The sequence below is a fragment of the Chionomys nivalis genome, chromosome 4 (genome assembly GCF_950005125.1).
Source record: "Chionomys nivalis chromosome 4, mChiNiv1.1, whole genome shotgun sequence".
Classification (NCBI taxonomy): domain Eukaryota; kingdom Metazoa; phylum Chordata; class Mammalia; order Rodentia; family Cricetidae; genus Chionomys; species Chionomys nivalis.
The window spans coordinates 81,558,388-81,581,661 of NC_080089.1; the positions used below are offsets into that span (position 1 = coordinate 81,558,388).

Sequence of the window (23,274 nt, forward strand, 5' to 3'; positions counted from 1 at the left end):
GGCAGAGGGATCACTCACTGAATCCCCAGTGACTAGATCAGGATGACTCAGCCGGAGGCATGGGAAAATTATTTTGAGGGAGCACAGCTCACCTAAAGCAATCTCAAAAGAGCAGGTACCCTTGGTGGGAAATAAGCCAGATACTGTGCTGTATGACTGGAGCTGAACAACATCGCCCTCTGCAGGATGAGCTGGGTAGGAATCTGATAGGCACCACCATGTGCCTCAGAGCTGTGCTAATCCCAGGCTTGGATTTATCCATTTGTTCCATTACCCAGAAGTTCTAAGGCATCTAAAGAACAAATGTCACAAGAGACTCTCTTACAGTGGGAGGGTTGACTTCTCAACTGAAGACCGGCTTCCTCAATAGCTGATGTATTCTGCCAAGATACATTATTGTACCCTTTTGCTACTATTAGAGCTTAGGGTTACAATTTGTTAGGACAGGAATGGTACACTACATGGCCACATATCAGGGATAAAACACCTTTTTCCCTCAATACTCAGTGGTAAGGCCAACATGGGCAATCCATTTGTGTGTGTGTGCGTGTGTGTGCGCGTGCACACGCCTACATATGTGCTTCATCTCTGCAAAGGGTGTTAGCTTCTTGTGTGTTTTAGTAATTGCTTATGTAAAGTGCCTCCATGCCTCTATGATTTCACTCTAGGTTAATCCTGGGCAGTTTCCAGGAACCTCTATCATTTCTCAAGAAGGAAAACAAATGGGGTAGGGCTGAGGGAGGAATGCTTGCTTGCTCGGTCAGATTTAAAGGCTTAGAAATAATAAAATAAACAATTTAGATGTATTTAGACTTACATACCACCCCTCCAAAAGGATAAACACTAAAAAAAATCCAAGAATACAGAAAGCATGAAAATAAGGGGTGTAAAAATATATTTGAGGGCTACGAACCTAACTCCATGTCCATGAACAGATTTGAGTTTCAGCACCAACAATGAAGGAATAAACAAATCATCACACACATTGCTGTGCTTAATTAAAAACTAGAGCCAATGTGCATCAGGAAGGCACTAAAATACACACTAACACACAATAAAACAATATGCAGTAGTGAAAACAAACTACGGGTAGGCATGTCATTATGCATAAATCTCACAACAGTGGTGAACTAAAAAAAGGTATCAAATGATTTGAAACAAAGTTTAAAACTACATGTAAGTGCTTAGCCTGTAAGAAGAGCAAAGGAAAACCACCAACTCAAACCACATTATTTTTGGGAGAAAAGTGGGAAAAAACAAATTCACTGGCAAAGGTTATACTTCATAAGATGGATGAGAACCACATTGGCTTACTATTTCTACTTAAAGATGGATGGATAGATAGATGATAGATAGATAGATAGATAGATAGATAGATAGATAGATAGACAGACAGATGATAGATAGATAGACAGACAGACAGATAGCTAGAGAATAGATAGATGGATGATGAGTGGGTGGGTGGATAGATGATAGATAGATAGATAGATAGATAGATAGATAGACAGATAGATAGATAGATAGATGAGAGATGGATAAATGGGTGGATAGATGATAGATAGATGATAGAGGATAGATAGACAGACAGACAGACAGACAGACAGAGAATAGATAGATGGATGATGAGTGGGTGGGTGGATGGATAGATGATAAATAGATAAAAATAGCTGGTGTAGGAGGTCCTTATGTTTATGTGCTGCTTTCATGGGTTGAATAATGAAACTGCCTTAGTCTTTTGATAGGGCAGCACATAGGCAGGCAGAGTAGACAGAACTGAATGCTAGGAAGAAGGGCGGACAGAGAGCTGCCATGGAGCTGCCAGGTCAGACATGCTGAATCTTTCCCAGTAAGCCACGACCTCATGGTGTTACACAGATTATTAGAAATGGGTTAAATCAAGATGTGAGAGTTAGCCAATAAGAGGCTAGACATAATGGGCCAGGCAGTGATTTAATTAATTCAATTTCTGTGTGATTATTTCAGGTGTAAGCTAGCAGGGCAGCCAGGACCAAAAGCAGGCCCTCCCTCCATCAACAGATAGGTAGACAGATACTGAAAATGCACATATTCTATATTAAACTATCTGTGTCGAACTATAAGAAGTTCTAAACCAAACAGGCAAGAAGGGAAAACAAATCTTATTTTCTTTCATTTACAAATTTTGAAAAAGAAAAGCAGCTCACAGATTCTGAAATAAAAAAAAAATCAAACCATACATAAACTCTAAGTGAGGTCAATAAGAGAAATGATTGATTGCCACGGAGCAAATATCCCAGAATGCAACAACAAACAATAAAGACGGACAGCAGAGGGGAGAGAAAGAAAGTGATACGAAGAGACAAGTAGCCACTTGAGAAACCTGAACTCTCTCTAAGACAGCTCAGAGGTAGAAATAAGTGGTGTGGAGAAGAGAGCAGAGTCGCACGGGCTGAGTACAAGGCACACTATAACAAATGGACAGTGAAACAAGAAAAGCTGGAGAAGAACTGAATTAAAAGGCAGGCTGTCTGCAAAGAGAGACTGCTCACTAGCAATTAGACATATCAGCCGGTACTGTCCACAGCGTCTAGGCACGGTGTCAGCCTAGAATCCACCTGGCTGCCATTCCAGAACTGGTTCAGATTACAAACACAGAGTTCACCACCAACAATGCCTTTCTTTCAGCATGGCTCTGTTACTGAAGGGTCAAATTCAGAAACGGGAAAAATGAATCTACATGGAAGGCAGGCAGGTAAGAAAAAAATTAAAAGAAGTATCCTGGTAAATATAATTATTATGCACAGATAATACCCACTATTTGTTTTGTTTTTAAATGTCTTACCAGCAATCTGGGACCAGCGCCAACCTATATCACGTTACAAACAGCATCTGTATTTTTAGATTTTCTGAGGGCTACATTAACAAAGCAAAAAGAAACAGGACCATGCACGATGCCTTAGTCGACTGGATGTTTAACATTATGCCATTTTACTCTCTAGCCAATATATGAATTATTAATGTGATATTGTACATTTTTGCCTAAAATTCTTTAAATTCATTGTATATTTTACACTTAACAGACCAGCTCTACCAAACACTAAATTTTCATTTGCAAATATCTGATGTGCATTTAGAATTTAAAAATATATATACTTTTACCCAGATTATTTCAAAAACACTTAAAATTTTCCAGTACTGAGATCTTTTCAGTTTGTAAGTGTATGTTGATTAAATATAACCCAAATGGGAAATTCAGGTTCTTTTCTCTTTTACATGTTCAGTAATCTCACGGCAGGAGTGGGAAGTGGGGAGGAGTTGGGGGTGTCTCTGGACAGTAACAACCTCAGGAGATGAGAAAGGGGGTGAAGGATAAGAATTCAATCAACTGGGGGGCTGGCATTGATTTGGAAGGTAACAGACACCAAAATATGTCTGATTCTCTTATAATAAGATGTAATAATTGTTATTAAAAGTCTCAGCTATGAACACCTGAATCAGGAAGGTGAATGAGGCAATTCTGGCTGGTAAGGCAGAAGAGAAGAAAAAAACTCAAAATCACAAGATGAACAGAAAACATACGCTATGTCATTAGCAAAAGCTCAATTTATCACTGGCTCCGATAAGGTTAAACAGAGGATACCCATTTAATTGTAAATTTTACACCATGTACAGGTTAATACTGGGAATGTAGATATGAATGAACTGTAAAAGCATAACACATGTACAGGCAGAATGTACCCAAACCATGGCAGTGGTCACCTCCAGGGAGGGCCATAGAGCCAGGGGACACGAAAAATTTCTCCATATGGGCTTACTTTTCAAGGGGGAGGACCTGAAGCAAACAGACAAAATATTCTAATTTGTGAAATCTGGGCAGCGGATAAATAGGTATGTTCTACTGTTTCCTGGATTCCTGTTTAAAAATGTTTCTAAAAAAAAATGCTACTCATATTGGGAAGAAAAATTAAAACCATTTTGTTGTTTAGGTCCAATTTAATAACGCCGTGCTTCTTCCCTGACACAAATCCCTGGTGACAGCTAGCATTTTTGTTTTTCTAATACATGCTATCAGTCTGGTTCATACATTGTCCGCTTTCCTGTTCAACATATATCATTTCCTCACTTGTCCTAAAGGAAGGAACTGGATTAGGAATTCCTCTCCAGCTGGGGTACGAGGAGCTGGAGGAGGGAGCGTGCCACCATCAGCCACTGACCAAGGGTTCTTAAAAGGAGTCTGGGGTCTGATCTGCAGTCACGCAAGTACAATGCGGGGAACACATTGTAAATCCTTCCAGCAGAAAAGCCAAGAAACTTAGTGCTTCTAGTCAACAGACAGGCACCCAACAGGCAGCGCTGACCTTCACCGAGCAGAAATGGCGGCGACCACCCTGTTTCCTGGTGCAGGGTCATGAGCCACACAGAGGAGGAAGGCTAAGAATTCTTTTTTTTTTTTTTTTTTTTGATTTTCAAGACAGGGTTTCTCCGTAGCTTTTGGTTCCTGTCCTGGAACTAGCTCTTCTAGACCAGGCTGGCCTCGAACTCATAGAGATCCGCCAGCCTCTGCCTCCCGAGTGCTGGGATTAAAGGTGTGCGCCAGTACCGCCCGGCTAGGGATTGCTGGACCTGTGGTGCACGCATACAGACACCCACAGAGCTGGAGATAGATGTCAGGTGTCTTTCTGTATTGCTCTCACCTCATTTTTTGAGACCAGTTCTCTCACTGAACCTGGAGCTCATCAAATGGCTAGAGAGATCTCCACACCACCCCCTGCTTCTCCCAGCTAGGAGATTACAAATCCGTGCTCATGCACTGGGTTTTTACATGACTGCTAAGGACCAGAACCCAGGTCCTCACACTTGCGCAGCAAGCACTTTATGTACCAAGCCATTTTCCTCTGGGCTGTCTGTACCGATGGGTTAAAGCTGAGAGGAGACACGGAATAGAAATAGGCTATTAATCATGTCTCCTCATCTACGAGTAGACTAGGTGACTCCTCCAATGTACTGGTCGATACTTTAAAGAATATTTCATTATTCCAATTTTCTTTATAGATTAACCTGCACTTTTTTTTTTGTCTTAAATTCACCGCGGGGAGAAAATTGGGCTAATAGAACTGGAATGCAGTGGAAAGCCATTCCGGAGCTTTAAAATGGAAATAAGCGATGAAGAGAAAGGCTGACAGGTGCCTATCTCTCACCCTGTTTGCCTCAGCAAACACTTACATAGACTAACTGACACCAGATCATTTACCCCACAAATGAGGGTACTAGCAATAAAACCGGTACAAAATTTCTTAAATAACAAGAACATTCCTGAAATGAAATAATTTTCTATGACATAAAATACACTGAAGTTTTGTTCAAAGCCACAAGACTTTATGTTTAATGTTGTTGTGGTTGTTTTCGTTCATTCTGTAGCTCCAAGTCTGAGACACTCCCAAGCAGCTGTACTCCTTTTTATTTTATTTGTAATCTTCATGTGTGTGTATGTGCACGTGTGTGTGCACGCTCGTGTTTACGTGAGTGCACATGTGCACCTGTCGTATGTGTGGGGATGTCAGCACATGTGCCATGGTACACATCAAAGTCAAAGGGACAACATCAGGGGTTGGCCCTTGCCTTCTGCCTGGTCTGAGATGGTCTGCTTGTGCCTGGCTTCTGCCTCTATCTCTCCATAGGAACGCCAGGACTGCAGACACACAGTGGTGTGCCTGGATTTTCGTGGGTCCTGGGGAGACTGTCTTGCGCTTGCAGGGCAAACAGTTTATAACGGAGCTATCTTCCCAGCCTGGCACTAGGCTTCTTTGTACAGTCACCATGAGATACTCTACACTCGGAACCGAGGGACCACATTCAGATCATTAATGATCAAACCCACATCAAGTTCTGTCACCTCTTCCCCTGCCTGTGCTTCAGCTACCCACGGTGATTAAGGTCACAGCAGGATAGCATGTCTTCCTCAAAGTAGCTGAGAAAGAACTCTGTTTATCTGTTCAGAAGCCTGGATGAACTAAACACCCATCTTCTAAGCTCTCTTGGAAGGTAAAAACATTTTATAAATAACAAAACATGAATGATAACCAAAAAGAAACAAATACCTTTTTCATGAATGCATAGTCAATTTCATGAGTTTAAATATATATATCTCGATACAAAAGAAATAACTTAGAATATTCTACACCTTTTTTATCTGTGGTCTCTTTGTCCAAGGTTACCCTTTCTGATATTTCTAGTTTTGTGTGTACGGGATGATGGAGAAAGCTCTTGCCTAAATTAGAAGTCTGGATTCTAGGCTGGCTCATGCTGTATATACATTTATTCACTAGTACAACAAAGAGAGACCTGACTTAGTGGCTCACTTGCTGGCTACACTGCAGACAAGTCCTACACACTACAGGGGTACTGAGCACACAGGAAAGATTGAGGACGGCAGTGCAGAGGATGATGGTGGAGTCCAAAGCAATGATCAAATGGCTCGGTTTTCACCACAGTCTCACGAGGCTGGTGAAACAGTATTACAGCCATGTTACAGATGAGAATTTAATGCCAGAGGATAGTAGTGACTTGTTCAAGATGATTCTGTTTGGGAGTCTTGCTGGGATCAAGATGCAGGCGGACTGATTCAGGTCTCATATTCTTAATAGCATATTCATTGTTCAAAGAAGCTGCATTCAAAATGGCTACCAGCCTGGGATGCAGATAGCAAAGAGCTCTCAGGAAAACAATTCAAATACAGCCTAATCAAGGAACACGTGATATATCACAGACATTTCCATCTGCCCTCCAGGCGCAGCTTCCTGAGATAACAACAAACGGTACCCCAACAAAACATAGCTGTTGAGGTGTCCACGTTTTTGTTTGAGACTCTCAGGCTGGCCTTGAACTCAAGGTATTGCAAGTCTGGCCTTGAACTACTGATGCTCCTGGGTCCACCTTCCAAATGCTCAGATTTAATGATCATATATACAGATAATAACCTTTCTTTTATAAAACCTCACTATGATAGCTTAAAAAAAGGCAGTAAATCATCCCTTTTTGCTTGTTTTTTTTTTTTTTTTTTTTTTTTTTTTTTTTTTTTTTTTTTTTTTTTTTTTTTTTTTTTGAGGTAAGCTCTCCTGTGTTGCAAGCTGGCCTTGAACTCCTATGTAGCTGAGGATGACATTGAACTTTTAATCCTTCCACCTCCACTTCCAGAGTGCTGGGATTACAGACGTGTACCACTATGTCTAGTTTATGCAGTGCTGGGGACTGAACACAGGGCTTCATGCATACCACGTAAGCACTCCGCTGACTGAGCCACACCCCCTGCACGGCCCTGTCATCTTAGAGCACTTTACAGCTTTGATACGCTTTTGCTCTGTTGTTGTGTTTGATCCTCTCAGCATTGCCAACCAAACGGTCTCCATCACTATTTCCATCTTAAGGCTGACTAAAGGTTCCAAGAGGTCAGGCAGCCTTGTCCAGGTAGAGTGGCAATCTTTCAATGCTTACGTCAGGGCCCTCAGAGATGTTACTACTAGATAGTCAACTCTTTTCTCCTTTGCCCAGACATGAACCAACTCCTAGAAAATAGTAAGCAAATATGATCTCCCATTTATTTTTTTTAAATATCAGTTAACTATGATGAAATCTGTACATGATTTAGAAGAATTATAAAATTAAATGTGCTGTTGGGAGGTAATAAAGCAAAACCAGACTGCAACATGTGGTTTAAAAACTCTACATATTGCTCATACACAGAAATGGAGAAGAAAGGAGGGGTTTTGTTGGGAGCTTTGTTGTTGTTTTGTGAGCTATTGTTTCAATGACACCCTGGCAGGTCTTGAGCTTGGTATTCTCAGGCATCTGCTGCCAGAGTGCTAGTATCACATGGGGATGTTGCCCTGCTCCTCCAGAGGCCATCTCTAAAACATTCTGATCACCTCACGTCTTTAGTACATTGCTGAAAGCTGCAACATTATACAGTAATTGCTCAGCCATCTTTTCACAAGTGACTTACCAGAACCGAGGGATCTGGTAAAGGCTAAACCAAAAGGCAAGGCTTTTTCGCGTTATCGCTTTGTGAATAAAGTGGCTGTTTTTTGCTGTATATTTTTCGCTGTACCTGAAGTCTTTTCTGTTACATGTTTGGGAATTAATTCCCTAGTTTAGAACAGTTACCCACTTCCAGGCCTTGTTCCTCTCTCTTAGGTAAGTGCAGAGATCTGCCTTCCCACAATTATCTTTATCAGAAGGCATTTGGTCAGTGTTTAGGTAAAGAACTTCCCATTTAAGATAGTCACAGATCTCCAAGGACATAGAATTACTGCCTGCCCAAGCTGCTGCTCTGGTTTTACCCCACTCCAAAGATTTTTAACTCCTTATGCTCATTTTCACCTCATTTCACTGATGATTTTAGTTCAGGACTCTCAAGGACAGCAGAAGGGAGAATTAACTGCAACCCAGAGAAAGACTCATACAACACCCACGACCAGAATGGCTGATAACAGCATAGCCTCGAGCTGCTAATTTAGAGGCCTGGATCTTAGCTTAGAGCAGTAAGTCTAACTCCAGACCTAGACCCATAGAAACTGCAGTGTCTTGTGTTTGTGCTATCTGATCAAGAACCATCAGCTTCTCCCTGACTATATAGGTTGCCTGATTACCTGCTAGCCTCTATGCTTGCTGGGAGAAAAGTAGTGGTGTGTTGATTTTAAAAAAACAATCCGTTCCCTATTCATAATTTACTGAAAATAAATCTTTTAGCTTTTTTATCTATCACCTAGTAATGTAGTGCACTAATCTTACCCCCTAAAAATCCCCCGATGATTTAATTCTTTTCTTAACTAACTTTCTCCATTAAGAAGTTCACCGGATATGTACTAGCCACTCCCACGGTCTACACCTGTGAGTGTGAAAGCCCTTATCGGATTTCCTATGGGGCGAAAGAATTCTGGTCCTGGAACCTGCTAGGGCTGGGGAATTGCTGGTTTTAAGGATATATATGACTGGGAATGTTTGTAGAACTAAGAACAATGTGGAACAGGAGAACAAGGAAGAATAAGGATACAGAGAAGACTAAAGACACATGGACAGACGATTCCCGTTGTGAGTAGATTTCTTACCCCTCAGATCTTAATTAAACCCCATCAGTACATAAATGAGAAACAAGGTCTAGTATTCATGGCTCCCTACAGAATTTAAAAATTGTGCTGAAAATGAAGATTTCAAAGAAGAAGGAGTGGGAGGAGGAGGATGGGGAGGAGGAGAAAGAGAAGAAAAGGAGGAGAAAGAAAAAAGCAACAAAAGCAGAAGCAGAAACAGAGGCATCATCATCATCATCATCATCATCATCATCATCATCATCAGCAGCAGCAGCAGCAGCAGCAGCAGCAGCAGCAGCAGCAGCAGCAGCAGCAGCAGCAGCAGCAGCAGCAGCAGCAAGGGACTGGGGCCGGCAAGATGGCTCAATGGGTAAAGGTGCTTAACTGGCTTGCCCGAGGATGTGAATCTGATCTCCAGAGCCCATGTAAAGGTGGAGAGAACCAACATAAAATTGTTCTCTGAGGTCCACATAGAGGTTGGGGCATTTCCCCATAATAATATTAGTAATAAAATGAAGTGTTTTTAAAAGTATAACTTATACCTCAAAAGGAAAGAAAAAAGATAAAAAAAAATAAACATGTTTCAGTATAAAGTTTGTATTTCTTTGTGTATGTGTGGTCATTTAATTACATAATTCAAAAGCAATATTACTTTATCTATTTTTAAATTTATGTTTGTTATTACTGCAATGGTAATCCAGAAAAATTAGAATAAAAATCCATCCAGTTCTATCTAGGTCTAACAGATTTTCATAGGGATTAATCTATTATTTGGTACGTTCTAAAACTAAAAATACCTTTCCATTTTCTAAATCCAACATCTAAGTAATGGTGCTTTACTTCATACCGCAATCTCAGACTCCAGTGGAAAGTAATCAAGTGTATTTTCATGTTCCTAGCTACAGAGAAAAACCTCTCTAGCTACATATAACAAACTAAGGCACAAGCAGTGTATCTTGGACATACAAAATCAGTTTATTGTAGAATATGAGAAAATAAAAAGAAACCAATACACTGGTGGGGAAGTGTGTGTGTGTGTCTGTGTGTGTGTGTGTTTATCTTGTGTATACCTCTACTTATGGACCAATCGTTACGAAATATCTCAGTTTGATGATGATGTGTTTTCTCCCCCAAGCTCAGGCCTGGACTCTGCAGCAAGCCTTTTGCTCAGGCAGAGATAATCACAGCTTGGCTATTAACTTTCTATGACTGGTGCCTAGAAGTGATGGCAACAGCGTGGATTTAGTAAATATAATATTTCAAACAAATAAGCAATAAATTATTTATGCAATTTAATTATCATTTCATTTTTAAACCCCTTGGTGTACATTTTCATTTTAAAAGCTGAAGTTATTGGAAATAAACAGATGTGAGAAATTTCCAATTTCTGGGTTAAAATGTTGGTCCTCTCGTTGTCTATCTGTGTGACCCAGATGAGACCCTCACTTCATTGAATCCTGATACTCCCTTTCTGTGCCTGAGGTCGCAGTCTCCGGAGCCAGACCTGTAGGAATGAAGTCACAGTTTACAAGGACTTGAGAGAAATGTCAGTCTCTGGTGCTTCACTGTGTACAGTGGACACGAAAGGACCTGACTGAATGGTTGAGGGGTTTATGTTTACAAAAGCAATGTGAAAGAAAAGGACCTGACTCACAGAAGTCCCCAGAATGTCACAGCCACAGTAAACATTTGTGCTGTTTATAAAACTGCAGTACAGCACCTCTTCTATGTATTTATTCTAATAACACAGCTTCATAACTAAAGAGCCCAGAGAGCATAAAATACATAGCTCAAATCTAAAACGACTAGACATACAACATCCAATAATGCTAGTTAGTTATTTAAATGTGAGCAATGATATATATGCTCATGCTAATTACTGATATCAATTCCTCCTAAAATATTAAATGTTGGAACCCATTTTGAAGATAGAAGTCGTTTTCTTTGTTTCCCCATTTCTGAATAGATGCATCACTTGCTGCATGTGTGGCCAAGCATGCACCTACAGGGCTCCTGAGCATGCCCATAAGATGTAAGAGGCCGGGACTCAATAAACACCTTCACTCGCAACTACAGAGGGACTGGAGTGAACTCTTCCAAGACAGTGAAATGAGCAATAAATAAGTAGCTGGTGAAAAAAAAAACCTCAACATTTTGATTTTGTTTATGCTCAACACTGATTTTTAAATTACTCAGGAGACCAACGGCACATTTCAACATACTAGGTACTGTGAAAGCAGACAGTCTAGATGGCAATTATTTCAGTAACCATTGCCAAACTGCATCCTACAGGAAAGCAGAACCTATTTAACTTTGGTGTCAATAAACACAGCATTTTAAGATAGAAATATAGAGGGGAGAGGGTTATTTAACTGAATGCTAAGGGATTTTTAATTATAAATTAAAAATTTAAATATAAACTTAATTATATAGATATATTTTGGATATTTTCTTCTGTGAGAAAAGGCAACCATAGGAGAATGTCCAAGATTAAAGCTTATGTTTTTAGACCCACGCATTTGTGATTTGGTGATTGGACATCCACCACTAACTCCAGTTAATCAGCCATCTACAGTGAGAACTGATTGCTCCTTATCTATGTCAGCTGCCATTCGCCCCTCCCGCCCCCAAAATGGAAGTCTGGGTTGATGACATGCCCATTATTTCATTACGGTTTTATTAATAATTAAATTTTCATCATTTTGATGATACCCATGTTTGACTCTTCTGGCTATGCCAGCACTGTGTTAAACACTCTCACCATCTCAGTGATAACTGTCCCCTCATCCTGACACTGTACTAAGTACTCTCACCATCTCAGTGATGACTGCCCCCCCATCCAGACACTGTATTAAGTACTATCAGCATCTCAGTGATGACTGCCCCCCATCCTGACACTGTATTAAGTACTATCAGCATCTCAGTGATGACTGTCCCCTCATCCTGACACTGTATTAAGTACTATCAGCATCTCAGTGATGACTGCCCCTCCATCCAGACACTGTACTAAGTACTACCACCATCTCAGTGATGACTGCCCCCCCCATGCCAGCTAAGTACTCTCACCAGCTCAATTAATTCACAGTGAGGCAGAATATATTATTATCCTGGCCTTACACACTAGGAAACCGAGCCCTAGAAAATGATAAAGATGGTAAGGAAGGAGGGGCTAGGTAAACCGCACCAAATCACATGGCCAGAAAACAATGAATACGAGCATCACATTAAGCATCTTCCCCCCCCCAGTCTGAAATAATTAAATTTATCTATTTTCCTCCCTTAAAAACAATTAATTGACCCACTTGTTCAAGAAACATGTATAGTACCTCTGTTTGGTGCTCTGGGGAAATAAGGGATTTTATGGCTCAGTAAAATTAGAAGGATTTCAAAAACAAAGTTAATTTAAAAAAATAATCAAATAACCATGTTGATTTAGATACAAGGTGTTAGACAAAAACCTTGAAAAAGTAAGAGGACAGGGTTCACCAGACAACTCCAGGGGAAAGGTGTCTGTCAGGGCAGGGTTAGCCAGACAGCTCCCTGGGAAAGGCATCTACTGTCAAGCCTTACAACCTAAGGAGGCAGCAAATATCTAAGAACCACATACCTGATAAAGACCTTATATTTTGAATATATAAAAATTCTTAGCCATGCGGTGGTGGCACATGCCTTTAATTCTAACACTCAGGAGGCAGATGCAGGAGGCTTCCTGTGAGTTTGAGGTCAGCCTGCTCTATGGAGAGAGTTCCAGGATAGCCAGGGCTACACTGTCGGAGGTCCTTCTGTATTTGTGTTGCTTTCATTGGTTATTAAAGAAACTGCCTTGGCCTAGTTGATAGGGCAGAACTCAGGTAGGCAGGGAAGACAGAACAGAATTCTGGGAAGGACAGTGTGACAAATGTCATGGTTCTCCTACCCGAGACAGATGCTGGTTAGACTCATGCTGGTAAGCCACAGTCAAGTGGTGATACAGATTATTAGAAATGGGTTAAATCAAGATGTGAGAGTTAGCCAATAAGAGGCTAGAGGTAATAGACCAGCCAGTAATTTAATTAATACAATTTCTGTGTGATTATTTCGGGTGTAAGCTAGCAGGGCGGCTGGGACCAAAAGCAGGCCCTCTCACACAACACTACACAGAAAATCCTTGTCTGGAAAAAACCCAAAGCAAACCAAACCAAAAATTGAACTTGAATACATAAAAATTCTTACAAGTCTATATGATGATAAACAACCTGAGCTTGTGTGTGTGTCAATCTGACACAATCTAGAGCCGTATGGGAAGAGGAACCCTGAAGTTAGAAGACGCTTCCATAGACCAGCTTCTAGACAAGTCTGTGGGGCAAGTCCGCACTGACTAATGACTGATGTGGGTATAAAAAGCAACCAAGCTGTGGGAAGATCGCCAGTAATTCCTCAGTGGTCTCTTCTTCAGTCCTGCCATGAGCTCATGTCTTGGCGTCTCCTGATGAAGGACTGTGACCTATAAACCAAATAACCCTTCCCCCAGCTGCTTTTGGTCATGGGGTTTTATCATAGAAATAAAAAGCAAACTGAGACACAACCCAATTTAAGAATGGACAAAAACATCTGAACAGGCATTGCTGCTCAGAAGCAGAACATGAGCATATACAAGACCCTGGTTTTGATCTGCGGCACTCCAGGAAAACACACACACACACACACACACACACACGAATAGATGGTCATCATCGCTGGCTATAGAAATGTAAGTTAAAGCTCATGAGGCTTTAAGTTAAAATGCATAAGCAAACACCTGCATAGTACAAAGTATGTGTGCAAAGGAACACTCCATTTCCACTCCCTGAAATATTGCCAAGATAAAAATTATGATTAAAAATTATCTATCAATGCAATGACTTATACACAAATATATGCAGAATTATCTATAGTGGACAAAAGTTGAGACAATCTGAATGCTTTTCACCTTTTGAAGAAACGAGCAAGAAGGCAGTGGATCCGTACAGTGGAGTATGAACAGACAATAAAGCAATGGAGCATGGTGCATACTACCACACATAGGAATCTCAAAAACAGGACACAAGTCAGAAACAAAGCACTATAAACTGTAAGTTTCTTTTATATGAAATTTCCAGAAAAGTCAACTATAGGAAGAAAAAAGAGCAGCCCAGTGACGGTGGGAGTTAGCGTGCTTTTTTGTAGGGTATCTTTTTGAGCTTCGAAACTGGATAATGGGAACGGTTGCATGGCTCTGTAATTCACTGAAAAGTCACTGAGTTGTGCCCTCCAGATGAATGGGGAGGAAACCAATTTCAATAAATTTTTGTATAAGGAATCTGTAATGCTTCATCAGGAGGGAATCGTGCTTCTTTTAGTCTGATCATTTAAAGAAAACCACATCTTGTCAATTACAAACATACACATATCTCTGATTTCTAGTACATGTAAATATTTTTAAAGACTTACTTATTTTTTAAGCTGTGTTGTGTGTGCATATTGGGTGCAGATGCCCATAGAGGCCAGAAGAAGGCATAAGATTCCCTGGAGTTGGAAATACAGTTGTGAGCTGCCAGACACTGGTGCTAGGAACCGAACTCAGGTTCTTTGCAAGAGTAGTTACAGCCCTCAGAGTGACTACCTTCATTTGAGCATGTTTTTCCTATAACAATACCTATCATCTCTATAAAGACATGCGAGACATAGCAAACCTCTTCGTTTCAGTGCTACTTGGTACAGATATTTTTCCTGTTTTTTTTTAATTCACAAATTTTAAATTTTTAGTAATTTTCCCACATTGAAATATTTATCCATATGTAGCCAAATTTATCAATATTTTATCTATAGTCTCCATCTTTGTTGTTATAATAAGTGACAGTCTTTTGAAAAACACACTTTGAAACCTTGAGTACTGCTAATTATGCCTCTCTCATTCCATATTCGATGCTATTGGGCTCTTCCATTAAAGAAAAAAAAAAACCTTAAAAAACAAAAAAATCTCAAATTAAAATCTCAAAGTAGCTCTCTGTTCCCCCAGACCCAATCCTCAGAGTCACCCCTAGTACACCAAGAGAACAGCAGCTACAGCTCCCACCACACACCTCCTATGGAATCCATAAATCACACCCTCTTGACCTCCCCCCTTCCTCCCGGGCTTTGGCCCAGTCCTCAACTTGGGTGGACATCCCTTGCTCAACCATAGGCTGTATCTTCCAAAAGACCAAGTGAGCTGCTCTAACGATGGATGGGCAGATCTCCACTTTTCTTTATTCACCCAGACCCAATCCTTAGGGTCATCCATAGCTCCACAACAGAATAGCAGCTGCAGCCTCCCTTCCTCCTTGTCCACACCTCATGTGGATCCCACAGACCACCCCCTCCTCACCTCTCTACCTCACTCATCCCTGCATCCTAGCCCCTAACACCAGCAGGCATTCCTAGTGAACACACCAGCCTAGCAGGCCAGGAAAATGGCAACACACAACCACTACATTCTCTGGAAATCCACCCACCCAACAGAGACAAACCCAGAAATCAGTACTGAGACCTAGAATCACCCCAAGCCCAGATGCCTAGATGCCAGCCTCAGAACACAATCAATAACAGCCAAGGCAATATGTCTCCACTAGAGCCCCGCTATCCTATCACAGCAGGCCCTGAATAGTCCAATATAGCTGAAGCATAAGAAAAAGACCTTAAAATCAACTATATGAAGAGGATGGAGGTACTTAAAGAGGAAATCAATAAATCCCTTAAAGAAATACAGGAAAGCACAAATGAATAATTTGATAAAATGAATAAATCCCTTGAAGAAAGCCAAGAAAACACAAACAATGGGAAAAAAGGAATAAATCCCTCAAAGAAAGTCGACAAACAAACAAACAGTTAAAGGAAATGAATAAAACTGTTCAAGACCTGAAAATGGAAATAGAAGCAATAAACAAAACACAAACTGGGGGAATTCTGGAAATGGAAAACCTAGGTAAGCAAATTGGAATTACAGATGCAAGCATCACCAAGAGAATACAAGAGATGGAAGAGAGAATCTCAGGCACTGAAGATACAATAGAAGAAATGGATACATTGGTTAAAGAAAATGTTAACTCTAAAAAATTCCTGACACAAAACATCCAGGAAATCTGGAACACTAATGAAAAGACCAAACCTAAGAGTATTAGGAATAGAAGGAGAATCCCAGTTCAAAGGCCTAGAAAATATTTTCAACAAAATCATAAGAAAATTTTCCTAACCTAAAGAAGGACATGCTTATAAGGTACAAGAAGCTTACAGAATAACAGATTGGACCAGAAAAGAAAGTTCTTTCCCATATAACAATCAAAACACTAAACACACAAAACAGAGAAAGAATACTAAGAGCTGTAAGGGAAAAAGTGCAAGGAAATATAAAGGCAGACTGATCAGAATTACACCCCACTTCTCAAGGGAGACTCTAAAAGCCAGAAGAGCCTGAATAGGCTCTTAAAAAAAGGTATCTCAAACAAATGAACCTAAGAGGCAAGCTGGTATAGCCATTCTAATATCTAGTAAAATAGACTTCAAACCAAAACTAATCAAAAGAGATGAGGAAGGACACTTCATACTCATCAAAGGAAAAATCCACTAAGATGACATTACAATTCTTAACCTCTATGCCCCAATTACAAGGGCACCCACTTTTGTAAAAGAAATAGAGAAAATAGCATATTGACCCTTACACACTGACAGTGGGAGACTTCAATACCCCAGTTTCACCAACCAACAGGTCATCCAGACAAAAACTAAACAGAGAAATACTGGAGCCTACAGACATCATAAAACAAATGAACTTAACAGATATTTATCGAGCATTTCACCCAAACACAAAAGACTATACATTCTTTTTAGCACTTTCTCCAAAACTGACCACATACTTGGATACAAAAAAAAAAAAAAACTCAATAGATACAAGAAAATTGAAATAACCCCCTTTATCCTATCAGACCACCAAGAATTAAAGTGGAAATTGTTGGGCAGCAGTGGCACACACTTTTGGTCCCATCACTTGGGAGGCAGAGACAGTCGGCTCTCTGTGAGTTCAAGGCTAGTCTGGTCTACAGAGCAAGTTCCAGAACAGGCTATAAAGCTACACAGAGAAACCCTGTCTCAAAAACAAAACTAAAACAAAAACCAGGATATAAACAACAACAGAAATAACAGAAAGCTTACAAATGCATTGAAAAGAAACAACTGTCTACTGAATGAAAAATGGGTCAAGACAGAAATAAGAAATAAATTAAAGACTTTTTAGAATTCAATGAAAATGAATACACAACATATCCAAACTTAGGGGACACAATGAAAATCATTCATAGAGCTAAATGCTTACACACACACACACACACACACACACACACATTTGGAGAGATCTCATACTAGTACGCCTAAAGCTCTAGAACCAAAAGAAGCAAGCTCACTCAAGAGAAGAAATAGATGGCAAGAAATAACCAAACTGAGGGCTGAAACCAATAAAATAGAAACAAAGAGGGCACTACAAAGAATCAATGAAACAAAAAGTGGTTCTTTGAGAAAATCAACAAAAGAGACAAATCCTTTTCCAAACTAACCAAAAGATGGAGAAAAAATATCCAAATTAATAAAATCAGGAACAAAAAGGTGGACATAACAGACACCGATGAAATCCAGAGAATCATAAAGACATACTTTAAAAACCAGTACTCCACAAAATTGGAAATTTAAAAGAAATTGATAATTTTCTTAATTTTACCAAAGTCAAATCAAGATCAGATGAACAATTTAAACAGACATAAAACCCCTAGTGAAACAGAAACAGTCATTACATAAAACTCTCCCAATCAAAAAAGTCAAGTACCAGATGGTTTTAGCACAGAGTTCTATCAGACTTTTAAAGAAGAGTTAACATCAATACTCCTCAAATTATTCCACAAAATAGGAGCAAAAGGAAGATTACCCAATTCATTTTATGAGGCCACAGTTACTCTGATGTCCAAACCACAAAAAGACTCAACAAAGAGAACTGCAGACCAGTTTCCCCTATGAACATAGATACAATAATACTCAACAAAATACTTGCAAACCAAATCCAAGAACATATCAAAAAGACCATTCATGATCAAGTAGGCTTTATCTCAGAAATGCAGGGATATGCATACAATGTACAAAAAAATCAGTAAATGCAATCTACCATATAAACAAACAGAAAGACACAAACCACAAGATCATCTCATTAGATGCAGAAAAGGTCTTTGACAAAATCTAGCACCTATTCATGACAAAAGTCCAGGAGAGAGTAGGAATACAAGAGACAAACATGAACATAGTAAAGTTAATCTACAGCAAGCCTATAGCTAACATCAAAATAAATGGGGAGAAACTCAAAGCAGTTCCACTAAAATCAAGAACAAAATAAAGTTCATTCTCTCCATAACTATTCAATATAGTACATGAAGTCCTAGCTAGAGCAATAAGACAACTGAAAGAGATCAAGGACCTACAGATTGAAAAGAAAGAAGTCAAAGTGCCATTATTTACAGATGATATGATAGTACACAAAAGTGACCTGAAAAATGCCACCAGGGAACTCCTACAGCTGATATGGTAAGGAATCGGCAGACTTTCCTTTCTGGAAAGAGATCACTGTGCATACTAGGTCCACTTTGTGGACAATACTGTACTAGACAACTTCTGGCATGATGTGTCAGACACAGCAAATGTAGGGTTAAGGAATCAGAAACAAAATGGATATGAGAATGGGCTTGTTGACCAGGCCAGGAGTGAATCCAGGCCTTGCTGGTAACGCTTCTGTATAGAACATGAGATCACAACATGACCTCTGCTGGCATTTGTGGCTGTCAGGGCAGAATAGTCTAGAACTCAGTCAGTCATTGTCCCACCACCACCTGAGTCCGTGAGAGTTTGCTCACTCACCACTCATTGTATAATACAATATTATAATACAATAATATAATTGTATAATTTAATATACAATTATAATTTAATAATTTAAATTATTAAATTTAAATCTTAGAAATTTTTAACTTCATTTACATATTAGAAAGACATTACAGTGTTAAGGGTTAAGGGTTGCACTGCTTAAATTAAAATAAATTGCGGTCATTTAAAAATTGGTTTAATGCCACTAATAAACAAACTCTGTGTGTGTGTGTGTAAAACTTACAAAGAAGTATCTTAAGAATAGTTTATAATAATATAGATGCTATTGTGGCCTTGAAGTTGTATAGCTGAGGCCTAATTGTGTTAGGGTATAATAAGAAGAGGCAGCCAAACGCCTGCTAACAGAAAATGATGCTGAATTTTACCTTGAGTCCTACCTACACTTTCAAGACCAACCAGCCCAAATTCAACCTGTCTTCTTATCTATCCTTGGTCTTTCAATCTGAACAGCACATTCTGTAACCTCTAAAAGCCCAAATGTCAGTCAACTCTTTTTCTGTCTGCTAATCTCATCACTTCATTGAATTAAATATAAGCTCCTGAAGAACAAACTGTCCCTACAATATTTAGACAGTGCTAGGTCTTCAGATGTTTTCACTGATTTTAGTACTGCTTCTTGATCTGCAGGATGTAGAAGTCTGCTAAGTAACATCTCTATGAAACAGTGAAACATGGAGCAGAGATGGCAAGGATAATATGATGTGGGACTTTTATTTTATTTTTTATTAATTAATTTATTTAATTATTAAAGATTTCTGCCTCTTCCCCGCCACCACCTTCCATTCCCCCCCTCCCCCAATCAAGTCCTCCTCCCTCCTCAGCCCACAGTGCAAGCAGGTTTCCCTGCCCTGTGGGAGGTCCAAGGACCACGATGTGGGACTTTTAAACCTGATCACCAGGTTGGGGAAATGGCTCAGTGAGCCAAGTGCCTGCCCCTCAAGCATGGGTTTTTATTCCCAGCACACACATAAAAGTCAGATGCCTGTGTGTCCATAATTCTAGTGCTGGAGAGGTAGTGAGAGTCAGTCTAGCCAAATCAACGAGGTCGAGGCTCGGTCAAAGACTGAAAGGAATAGAGGTAGGTAGCCAACTTTGAGCTCTGACTTCCACCCATGTGACATGTGTGTATGTATGTGTGTGTGCACATCTACATGCGCATGCAGACACAATTTAATTTACAAAGCAGAATAGGTAGTTTTTTAGACAAGGAAATATGGTGATTATAGTATGCAAATCCTTCGGCAATCACCTGGCTTTATAGACCTCTAAGGCCTGTGCGTGGATTGTCTGCAGTCCCTTTCTTGCACAGCTGTGCAGGCTTCACCTGGGGACAGTGGTTTCTAAGGTCAGTTCCAAGCAACTCCAAGACTCCACTAAGGCTTGATGACTAGGTGGCATGGCTATCACAGCCATGTGATCTGTGTGGCTGCTCCTGCTCAGGTAGCAAATCAGGTGTTTGGCCTCCAGATAGCATTAAAAAGACTTGTTAATGAAGGACCCCGTTTGCCCCTAGTTGAAGGACTGAGTATTAGCTAACTCCATAAAGGGTCCCTGCCTTTCAAAGAGGTAAAACACAAAGCCAGTTTCTCCTCCATTCTTTTCTTCCCTTTTCCTTTCGAGATGGATAGTGACAGAAAATAAGAGCGACGGTTTCACCATCAGTGGCCCCTGATCAAGGAAAAGTTCCATCAAACCAGGAGCCATTATTCATAAAGGGTGTATGTGACCTGCTGCTTACCAAACGTGTTAGTAATCCCCAGGAAAAGAGTTAGCCTCAACTCCCTCTGTAACTCATGTCTTGATAATTAGTTCCTCTGATTCCGCTAGAATTCCCAGCTCGTCACTAACCTCAGATAAAAGGCTGCAAACAGTGACATCATTCTAGTACAACAGTGCTGGAAAAACAATGCTGCCATCAAATGAAGCTTGAACAACGAGACTCAAGAGCTCTTACTCAGCATGCCACGAGCTTCTTCAACTACAAGGCTCTAGATTTCCTAAACTCTCCTGGTCCCTACCCATCTCTAAAGGAAGAGAAGAGTTGTCCATGGTGGCCAATAAGACCTTTGGATGGATGGCAGCCCCACTATAAACCAATGGCTAATGAAATGTTGGGCAATCCGACTTCAGACCCTGCTCAATGATTCTAAAATAGTTGTGTGGTTAGGAGGATTCAATGAGATAATGCACAGCAGACTCCACCCAGCATGAGACACTGGGTAGGTTCTCATTAAACTCTAAGAAAGACCTTCTAATTAATATGATTGATTTTCTTTTAAAGAATGGAGATGCCTAGGCTGGGGAGATGGCTCAAGGAGTAAAGACTCTTGCTATCGATTCCCACAACCCACAAGCCACATGGCAGAAGAGAATCTACTACTGACATGTGGGTGCCAGTGCGTCCCCAGCACACACAAAATAAATGAATGTAATAAAAATAAATTTGAAAGGAGTGGAAGCGTTTACAATCAAATTCCAGTGACAATATATAAGAAAGCAAAAGCTTCTAAAAATTTAAGACTTCGATAGTTTTAAATAATGTAGCCACACACACAAATCATTGCAGTCTTGGGGGAAAGCGGGGCATTATCTGAATCAAGTTCCAACTTTAATGGCCACACTGGTTGACTTAGATCCTTTGGGCAGGTGGCTTTGGGGCAGGTTTTTGTTTGTTTGTTAGTTTGTTTGTTTTGTTTTGTTTTTAGAAATCAATTCTCACACACCGGTTCTCTCAGTGAGGGTTAAAAAAATCTGCCCTTCCTTTACCAGTCCAATGACAAGTCGAAGCCCCACCCTGAGAAGCTGTGTGACCCCACGTGTGGCTCGTGATGTCCCTCCGCGGAAGGGGACACAACCCACAAGGGGCAGAAAAGACACTAAAATGACCCCGGTTTCCGGCCCGTCCAAGCGTGGCGTGGTGGATGGGATAGCGGTCAGGGCTTTGGTGGCCCCTGACCTTGGCCAGGGTCGGTGTGCTTGGCACCAGCCCCCTTCCTCGCCGCCTACCCCGCGCTGCGCACTGCCCCGCCCGCCCTCGCGGCCGGTGATTGACACCGACACCGGAGTGGGTACATACGGGTCCACGGCGCAGCAGGGCTGGCGTAGGGAAACATGGCTTTCCCTCTCCCGGCCTTCCGCCCGCATCGCTCCCACTGGGCATGGCCCGGGGGACACTCCTGACCCCGCCTGGCTCCTCAGACTCTTTCCACCGTTTTTTGATTTCCCTGACCTGGGAGCCTCTTCCAGTTGTTTTCCCTCCACCCTGGAACAACCTGGAGTTTGCCAAGAGGAAACTCCAGCGAGGGGGATGGACACTGGCCCTGGCTGCTGCTGACAAGAGGTGGAAACCATTCCAGCCAGGAGTTGATGGAGAGGGGAGGACACGACCCTGGAGGGAAAGTAACACTCGGAGCTCGGTGCGGGAACAGCGAGGTCTGCAACAGGCATCTGAAAAAGGAACGGGCAGCAGCGGTGCCCAGTGCCTGAGTTACTAGGCGCATCGCTACGTCCATCGCAACGCCGGGGGCTTGCTCCGAGCACACTCGAGGGCCTGCGATCAGTTTTTTTTTCCAGCAGGACTTACCTTTCTCTTCGGCATAATGACTACGTTGGTGCAGCAAAAAGTAAAGCAACGGGCTGGGCCGCCTGGCACGCCGCTGGATGTTGCCTAGCTGCTGCAGCTGCTCCTGCAATGGGCTCGGCTAGCCCGGCCTCTCCGACCTGCACCTCCGCTTCCTCCCCCGGCGCTCCACTCGCTCGCATCCTGGTCCCCCAATGGCGAGCCCCGCCAGCCGGTCGCGAGGCCCCATTGGCTGAGGGAACGTTCTAAATTCCACGAGGGCACGCCCACCCCCGCTCACCCAGTACGCGCAGTTGTAGTTTCTACTTCACTGGGAAAAAAAGAAAAGAAAAAAAAAAAAAAAATCTGCCTGGCGACTGAGCATGCCCAGTTGAACTAGTAGGCTTCAGGCCACTATCTTGGAGTTTCATTGCTTCACGCGCCTTCTTTGGATTAGAGCAGAATGCACCTTTGTAGAAAAGAAAAGTTAACATGTTAACATGACATGTTAACTTTATAATGTAAATAGGGACACAGGGTATCTTGTACACTGGTTACTCATAAAAACGTGTAGTGGGTGTTCATGGTGCAGATCTGTACAGGGTAGGAAGGGCCTCTGCTCAGGAAGTCTTACAGTTTCTAGGGCTCTCAGTCTTACCTCTAACAAATAAAAAATACCTCGGTCTAATTGTGATTTATTAT

At 41.2% G+C, this 23,274-nt stretch overlaps 1 protein-coding gene across 4 annotated transcripts in view; it reads right to left on the reverse strand.

Annotated features, from left to right (window-relative positions):
• Hmgn3 (high mobility group nucleosomal binding domain 3) overlaps positions 1-22,781 on the reverse strand; it is a 40,798-nt gene extending 18,017 nt beyond the window's left edge. For all 4 annotated transcript variants that reach the window (XM_057768783.1, XM_057768781.1, XM_057768779.1 and 1 more), the window contains exon 1: positions 22,597-22,781. In XM_057768783.1, the coding sequence (XP_057624766.1) occupies positions 22,597-22,611 (15 nt within the window). In that variant the 5' untranslated portion in view covers positions 22,612-22,781. The remainder of the gene's footprint in view (positions 1-22,596) is intronic.
• Between the last annotated feature and the right edge of the window lie 493 nt (positions 22,782-23,274).